Raw genomic sequence first — 8917 nt, forward strand, 5'->3', positions numbered from 1 at the left:
CACTTTTTTTAATTTATGAGTTTTTTGTTAAATTTTTTGATTTTTTTTTTGTTTATTTATTAATTAAATAATTATTTTTTGAAAAAAAAACTGTTTTTAACCTGTTCAGCAGGTCATTTTTCTTTTTTGGAGGTTTTTTATGATAAAAATGTCACTTTGAAGGTTAAAAGTGTTAGTAAAAAAACTTCAAAGTTTAAAGTGCTAGTAAGTGACACTTTCAAGGTTTTTTATGCGATTTTCTCGAATTCTATTTATGATATTCCAAGAAGGCAAGAAGTAAGAAAAGTAAATAAGAAAAGAAAAGTACGCTTTGGTTGTCAGTTTTAGGTATGTGGTTCAAATGGCAAACGAAGTTGGGGTACTCTCACTTCTCTACAAACCACCCTTCGATATCAACTTCCTATATTGAAAATATTCGTGTTACTTATCTCTGGCCTTCGTGAATGAACTAAACACAATGCTTTAATTTTGCTTCTCACTATATATCTTGAAAAACATACAATATTTGTATCAAAGACAGTAATTCAGTTTTAGCAATACTATTTAGATCAGATCTCTTGAAACCTATTATTGGTTGTCAAGTGGTACTTCGATCGGAATGTGGTCTAAACTCGCTTCTACATGAACTCGAGTTATATTTGAAACAAAATCTTTGGAGATGGTCCCGATCTACTTTTATAAAAAAACTTGTGGACGAGTTGTTTCAACCGTAGTTTACACACTGGAGTTAGTCAGATCTTGGTTCGAATACATTGGATAACAAAAATATAGTTCTTAATTAGTTATAATATCTGCATATTTATACGTCCGTAACGTTTATTGCGATTAGTAAGAAAGAAGGTCGGTTTTGTGTTTTTCTTATACAAAAGTTTTTTTTTTCTGAACACCTTACAAAAGTTTAAGTGGAGAATAATTGGTTTGAGTAATGCACGTGAAAGAACCCATTCAATAAAATGCTCGTCGGTTCCTCCTCCATGCTTTGCGGCCGTCGAATCATTGCTTTTTCTTTTGATGTTTTTGACCTTTGTGCTAAATTACATAACCCCACTGTTCTTTTTTTTTTCCATCTGAATTTTATTGATGCAGTGAAAACATACAAAATAACGTCCAACAGCCGGCGGAAACGATTAACATCCCCGGAACCATAGCCCATACAAGGGAGACTCAAGCCCAAACAAAAGGCAACACAAAGAGACACTAGACCAATCACTTAGATAGAGCTACACTTCTAAATCCAAATCTATAGACAAACCTTAAGAAGGTGAATAGCAGCAAGTCGATCAATCATAGAATTGCCGGCACTCTTGCCAAGAACCAAACAAGCACAAGAGAGAATAAGCGATGTCCCCACGGTTTTTTTTTTAACAAGGCCATAAACCCATGTTTGTTTTATAAGTATGCTTCTGTGTGAGTGTTTTTTGGGCTGAAAAGTATGCTTGTATGTTCTACCTGATCTATTGACTTTTTGCCTAACTGGAATGATAGAAAATTGTATATTGGGTGTTAGATTTCATTGAGTAAAATTGTATTCGTAAGCATATCCCTTGTTAGTGTCACTAGAAAGTATGCTCAATGTATTTAGGTTATCAAACAAAACACACTTGAGAGAATGCAAAAGAAAAAATATTGTATACTCCATAAAAAACTTGGAATTAACTCTTGAATACGTACGAATCTTTGAGGTGATTGTGATAACAAAACCAACAAAACCAAAAAAAAAACTAAAAATTTAAAGGATTTTACGGAAGTTAACAAAAAGTAACAATGCTCTCAAAATAATATACCTAGAAAATAAAGCATGTAACAGTAGAGTTATGACAAAGTTAAAGAAAAGGAGCAGAAGGCACGGGGCTCAAGAGATGTAAAAAATGTTTACAATGAACCAAAAGGAAACCAATAATGGAGGGAGTCGAGACAAAGGGTATGAATGTAGTGTTCATTTTTTTTTTGTTTTTGACAACTACTTTTTCTCCTTTAGTTATCAATATTTCATATTACTTTATTTCTTTCTTTCACAAATTAAAATTCATCTTTAAGTATAAGTTTTTTGTTTTGTTTTTTTATAAAGAATTTAAGATGAATTTTCTTATACAAATAATTAAAATGACATACTGTATATATAAAATAATATTATTAAATTTGACAAACACCTATATATATATATACATATTCAAAATAGGGGTGAACACATATCGGATATCCGGATGATCCAATCTGTTTCGTCCGAATAATCAATTATATGTTCTGATTCAATCCGTATCCCCCTTAATATTCTATGTCCCTAATATCCGGAAAATTTTAGATTTTGACTGGATATCCGATTCGATCTATAAAAATAAAAATATATTAGAAAATAAATTAAAATAAAAAATAATATAAATATTATAAAATAATATAAAATAATAATATTTTATAACAAAAAAAATTATTTACTTTTGAAAATTCTAATAAATAATTTACTAATTCAGTAAATAAAATATTGTAAAATTTATATAAATATAAAATTTATATAACTTTTATATAATTCTTTAAATATATGTATATATATGCATATAACGGATCGGATAACCTTTCTTAATTTAATAATTTTATGCATGTTATTTATATTGCGTGTATTATTTGCATATAATTATAAATTTAAATATTTTTATAATTAATTATTATTTTAAAATGATTATTATACGCATTATAACACATGCATTATTTTAATCTTATGTTTAATTAGTTTTATCATTTTTTTTATATCTATGTTCATATAATTGAACTAATATTATTTTAAAATTTATAGATATGGCATCTAACCGTGGACAAAACGTAAAACTTAATACACGTCATACAGATTTGATCTGCATTTGTTCTGCATGATCTGTATTTGTTCTGCTTGATCTGCGTTTTCTATTTGATCTGCGTTTTTATGATCTGCATGCCATTCGAAGCCAAAAGACGAATGCTTCTTTGCCTAATCGGCGCAATGTGGCGTGTTGTCTCACTTCTCTCCGACATGCGTTGGGCTCACGCGCCTAGTTTCCTCTTTGTATACCTCTTTTCTATTTAAGGACCTGTACCCAAACTAGCCGGTTCATGATAAGGATGTCTTGACACGGTTTGGTGTTTGGTTTAGCGTCGAATGCATAAGGAAGGGATCGAGTTTTGAGTTTGGCGCATTGCCCTTAGTTCTATATGCTTCTATTTTATGAAGTCAAGTACTCAATGTAAGATACTTATACTGTTTAATGGTTTTGCTAATAGTAGAAGTTAAGTATATCATGCATCTACTGTTGTGGCTTAATTAGTCATTTATACAGCCAAATATATATATATATATATTACATAATTTGAAGCCTTTGCGTATGCATCAAGTGTAAACGGTCAAGTGGTTTTAATGCCTTGTAGAAGTTATTGCGCTCTGCACCCTAGCTGGGTTTTGTTGGGAAGGATTAGAAGAAGAGAACCCGATCTCTACATAAAAACTTGTAGTAAAATGATGCTCTTAGCATTAACTTATTACACTTGGAGACTTAAGCACGATTTTTATTATTTTAAAAATTTCTGGATCGTATTCAGACATGTCAATCTAAAATGTACATCGAAAATTCCTTACTACTGCATTTGTATCAGCTAGATTGCTATACTCGGATGCAATGTGTATCTATCACTGCTTCTAATAATTTTGGTTCTAAAACGAAAGACATATATAATCATCTTCTTTGCGTGTTTTAGAAAACACACTACTATAATCTACACTGTACTATATGATCACTCTATATTTGAAGAGAATGTGCTAATGACCAGAGGATTGCGTGCGTTTTAGCGTCTCTAAATAAACATGTGAAAAGCACATGTCTCAAGAATATACAAATCGGGTATTTTACCCAGATGACTTTTTTTTGGTAAAACCGTAAAAGTATTCAGTTGACATTTGAAAGTAGATAAACACTAATAGAAACAAGTGCGAAACCTTCCCTTTACGTATCCTTCCCTCTAATAGAAAGCCACCTGCGTTGACAATAAAATGACATTTTATTAGCAATGGAGAAAATTTAAAGTGGCAATCATTATTCAAAGAATTACGAGATACATGGCCTGCGTTAAGTTAAAACACTAATTCCAGACACCAAGGCTGCAACTTGATTTCCATTTCATGAAATGGAATAATCACTTCTATATAAAATTTTTAACTGCAACTAGATTGTTCTTTTTTGAAAAGAATGGTATGGAATAACTTAGTCCATTTGTTCTATTATTGATCTCACAATTTAAATTGAATATAATATAATACCCCTTCCATCAATTTCACAAACATTCTAAAAAATACAAAGAAAAGCATTCATAAACATTTCTTTATAATTTTGATCTTGAATGAACAGAATGAATATATTCAATTTTTAAACTGATTCCATAAATTTCATTCCATCTACTTTATCCCCTTGATTCTATGAAATTGAATATTCAATTAATTTAAAAAGAACTAAAAAATGCAAATAAAAATATTCCACAACAATTATGATAAAAACAAACGAAGTGAATCTTTTTCATTTTTCTATTACATTCGTTTTTTCTTATTACATTTCTCTTAATTCTATTTAGGTTTACTATTATAGCCCAAATTCTATAGGGCATCGTTACATAAATACAAACTTATAGTGAAGTAATATGTACAACTTTATAACATTGTATGTTAAGGGTTCAAAACCCAGGTTAATATATTTTGTAATTTTATATTCCTTTTTATGGGATAACAATTAATCTTAATTATTCTTTAAAGGCAATCCAATACATAGAACTGGCCTGAGAGAGTGAGAGATAATTAAGTTGTTAGTTGTTTTATTTAATATATCTTCTCATGCTGAACAAAAAATAATAAACCAAATCATCTTCTCATTTCTGAAGACCATCAAACGAAGCCATAAAGTATTCAAAGGTTACAACGAATTGACGTGCGAGCAGAGTTGAATTGTCAAGGATGAACCATCATAATATCATATCACCATTTTTCATATGTACATGCTGGAGCACCTCGCAAATTAATATGTTACTTTGTGGAAATAATACAAAACATGCAATTGTCAACTTGGACTAACTTGTAACCAACCAAACAATACCAACCACACATTTAACTAACCACACTAAATTTTTTCTTTCTTTCTTATCTTTCAATTTTTGTTTTTTTGTTTTGTTTTAAAGAACAACTACGAAAGAAGAACTATGAATACTTTTCGTAGCTTAATAGTCATTTCACTTCTTGTTGCCTTCGAATAATCCCCAAGAACCTTAATGGAGAAACCCTAGTCTCATGCTCCGAGATCGTCTGCGACTTGGGTGACCATATGTGTTCTCTCGTTCCCACAAGCTGATCATACTGCTTCTTTAGCTCGGGAGAATTACAAATCTCACTGCTTTCACCACACTCCATTATTACCTCTCCTTTGGTGCGCATGTTTCTGTTTTTACATATAAGAGTCATGATAAAAACAGGAGAAACTTTTATCAAAACCTTCCCGTTTACTCCCTTAGAATACTCGAACGGTGGTGGACTCGACGGGGCGGTGAAATTCAACGTTGGTTGATTAGTAGACGGAACTTTTTCATCAAGATTAGAGTTGAAGATGGAGAGACACGAAGTGGTTAAGATTCTATAGGCGAAACGTTCGATCGGTAAGACGAAGTAGGTTTGACCTGGGAGTAGATAGTCGTCCATGGCTAGAGCTGGAACGGGACGGCCGATGAAGAATGAATCTGCATGGCACACGATTTGATCGGGAAACTCGAACATGATCTCTCCGGCGACGTGTTTCTTTGAGTCACATAGGGTTTTGGTGGATCCTTGCTCAAAGAAAACTAGCGTGACTATTGCTTGGCGTCTACGGAGGATAGGGATACAAGAATTGATGAGAGATTTTGCCATTTTTTTTTGCAGAGAAATAGAGAGATTTGTATTCAAGCTGGAAAGTTATGACTTGTCGTATTAAGTGTAATGATTTATAGAGAGGTAGGGATTAGTCTTTATGGTCTTTGTGTTTTGTTTGTAGTTAAAAAGGTAACCCACTTGAAGGAGAGTTGACTTTGGAAGTGGTCAAACACTCCAAGATTTGCTTCTACATATGATTTATCATGTCGGTTCTTTGGTCAATCCTCTCGGCTTTGAATATTTGATCCTCCTCCTCTCTCTTTGTTTGAGGCTATATTATAATTCCATAGATGAATCTTTTTTCACATTTTTTTGTTTTAATTGCATTTTATAATGTTTTAATTCGAAATATTACATAAACTCGTGGAAGTGGTTACACAGAAACTAGTATTAAATATTATATTAATTTGTTTGAATATCTTGTACTATCTCATTACAGCACGTTGATCTCGTGTCTTATTTCATGACGACTGTACAGAAGGGAAGAATTATACAATGGTCCAGATACGTAGTCCCTTATTATCTCTGTTATCTATTTCTCTGTTCATATTGTCCATAATCATCAAACATATCCAAATTATTTTTTTTTGGTCTAAATGTTAAGATTTATACCACTTTTTAAGGTTTTTTCAATGTTGTGAAGCACAACTTATTACATGCTGAAAATAAAGGAGAGAAAGAGAGAGTTTGGATCATTAACTATAGGGAGAAAGAAACTAGAAGTACAATTCAAGCAGAGAAGGAGAGGAAGTAGACGCTAGAGAGGGAGACAGCAGCCTATCACGCAGTCCACGGTCCACGACTCTGAAGAAGCCTTCTGAGGTTAGGAAGACGTCTTTGAAGATGCGAGCATTGCGTTCACGCCATAGGTTGTACGCGATGACTTGACTGAGAAGCTTGAGAATGATGACCGCACGTTGAGCATGGGGACCCTGAAGATTGCGGCACATATCAACCACGGCCGTCAAGGATGCTGGTGGAGCCGCCATGTACCTGCCACAAAAACGTAACCAAGTAGCAGAAGCAAATGTACACTCAAAGAATAAATGATCATGAGTTTCATCTGCAGAAGAGCATAAGACACAACCTGGAGGAACAGATATTCCCCAAGATATCAAGCGGTCTCTAGTTGGTAGTCTGCCAAGAAAAGCCGTCCACGATATGAATGAACAACGAGGGATCTCCTCTTTGAACCAAACCACCGAATGCCACTGAACCGAAGGGAGAGGGGTACGAATCCTTTCCCACGTCACACGTGAGGAGAATGATGTACCAAACCCTCCAGATTGATTCCTCCACAGGTATACGTCACTGCCATTGGTGTCACAAGGGACAGGAAGTGTCGACAATATAACCTGAAGCGTTTCTGCGAATTCTGACCGTGCCGGCGGTAAATTCCAGTGACCATCACTCACAGCTTGTGAGACAGTAGCGCTCAGCGGAATTCTAAGAGATCTAGGGCCCGAGGGACCGAAGAGGGTGAGTAACGGACCCAGCTCCGTCCAATAATCAAACCAGAACAATGCTGTTTGACCATCTCCAATGCTGCAATGGAGAAAGCCATGAAGTTCTTGCTTCAGCTGAAGCATACTTCTAACAGACATTGAGAATCGCTGGGCGTCGTTAGTCAACCAGAAACTCCTCCCACCAAATCTATTCTTGCGAAGCCAAGGAACCCAGAGAGATCCCGATCCACTGAAGAACAGCCAAGCTCTCTTCAATCTAAACACCAATTCAAACTCTTCCAGCTGTCTTATACCTAAGCCACCTTCAGACTTAGGTTTACAGATATTCAACCAAGAAACTCTCGCCCCAGCCGCGGAGGTAGTACTGTTCTTCCATAAGAACCCAGAGCATAGCGAATCTACTTTCGCATAAAACCACTTTGGTAAGACAAAAACCGAGCTCCAAAAGTTGACCATCCCATAGATAACCGAATATATCATCTTCACTTTACCGGCAAAAGACAGAAACTTAACCGTCCAAGAGTGCAGTTTAGATGTTATACGGTCAATAAAAGGCTGCAGTGTAGCGGCCGAAATCCTCTTGGGACTGAGTGGCAATCCTAGATACCGCGTCGGAAACTCTCCTCGCTTATAACCAGACAGATCACTCAGAACAGATATTTGAATATCAGTATAACCTCCATAGAAGATCTCTGTTTTAGTCTCATTGGTATCCAGTCCTGACCAGTTCTTGAAATGACACATAACGTCTTTAATACCCGCTGTAGACGCACGAGATCCATCAGAGAAGACCAAGAGATCATCAGCAAACAGTAAATGGGTGAGCATCGGGTCCGAACATAGAGGGTGCAGTCTAAACGAGCCTTCCGACTGAGCCTTGTCCAACAGGCGAGAAAGGACCTCCATAAGCATAATGAAGATGTATGGAGATATTGAGTCTCCTTGTCTAAGTCCCTTCTTACCCTCAAAAAACCCAGCGAGCTCGCCATTGATTGCCACCGAGAATCTAGGAGAAGATATGCATTCTTTAACCCATGTGATGAACATAGGCGGGAATTGCTGAGCTTCCAAGACCTTTATCACAAAGTCCCAGCATACCGTATCAAACGCCTTTCGAATATCAATCTTGAGCATTGCACTCTTGTGACATGATGATTTATTATAATCTTTGATAAGCTCGGTAGCCAGCAGGACATTCTCTCCGAGACTGCGCCCTTTTAGAAAAGCGGCCTGATTGGGGCTAACACATTCTGTGAAGATAGGTTTTAGCCGGTTGGCTATTATCTTGGAGATGAGTTTGTAGACGACATTACAGCAACTAATAGGCATGTAATCACTCAACGAACATGCTTCCGGCTTCTTAGGAATCAAAGCTATGGCAGTGGTGTTCATATCCTTCAGCAGTTTACCATTCCTGAAAAATTCCTTAACAGCACCAATAATATCCTCTCCCACTATATCCCAAGAAGCTCTCAAAAACTCCACCGAATATCCATCTGGCCCTGGACTCTTATTCAGGGGCATTGCAAAAAGCGTGGCTTTA

At 35.3% G+C, this 8917-nt stretch overlaps 1 protein-coding gene across 1 annotated transcript; it reads right to left on the reverse strand.

The window, feature by feature from the left end:
* Nucleotides 1-1063: 1063 nt before the first annotated feature.
* LOC103850823 lies at nt 1064-6380 on the reverse strand. The gene has a single exon (XM_033285002.1). The coding sequence runs from the start codon at nt 5903-5905 to the stop codon at nt 5231-5233; it is 675 nt and encodes a 224-aa protein (XP_033140893.1). The 5' UTR covers nt 5906-6380; the 3' UTR covers nt 1064-5230.
* Between the last annotated feature and the right edge of the window lie 2537 nt (nt 6381-8917).

The sequence above is a fragment of the Brassica rapa genome, chromosome A02 (assembly GCF_000309985.2).
Source record: "Brassica rapa cultivar Chiifu-401-42 chromosome A02, CAAS_Brap_v3.01, whole genome shotgun sequence".
NCBI lineage: Eukaryota > Viridiplantae > Streptophyta > Magnoliopsida > Brassicales > Brassicaceae > Brassica > Brassica rapa.

What these genes read in the sequence shown, in the direction of transcription:
- LOC103850823 (XM_033285002.1), bottom strand. Translation starts at nt 5,905, where the DNA reads ATGGCAAAATCTCTCATCAATTCTTGTATCCCTATCCTCCGTAGACGC.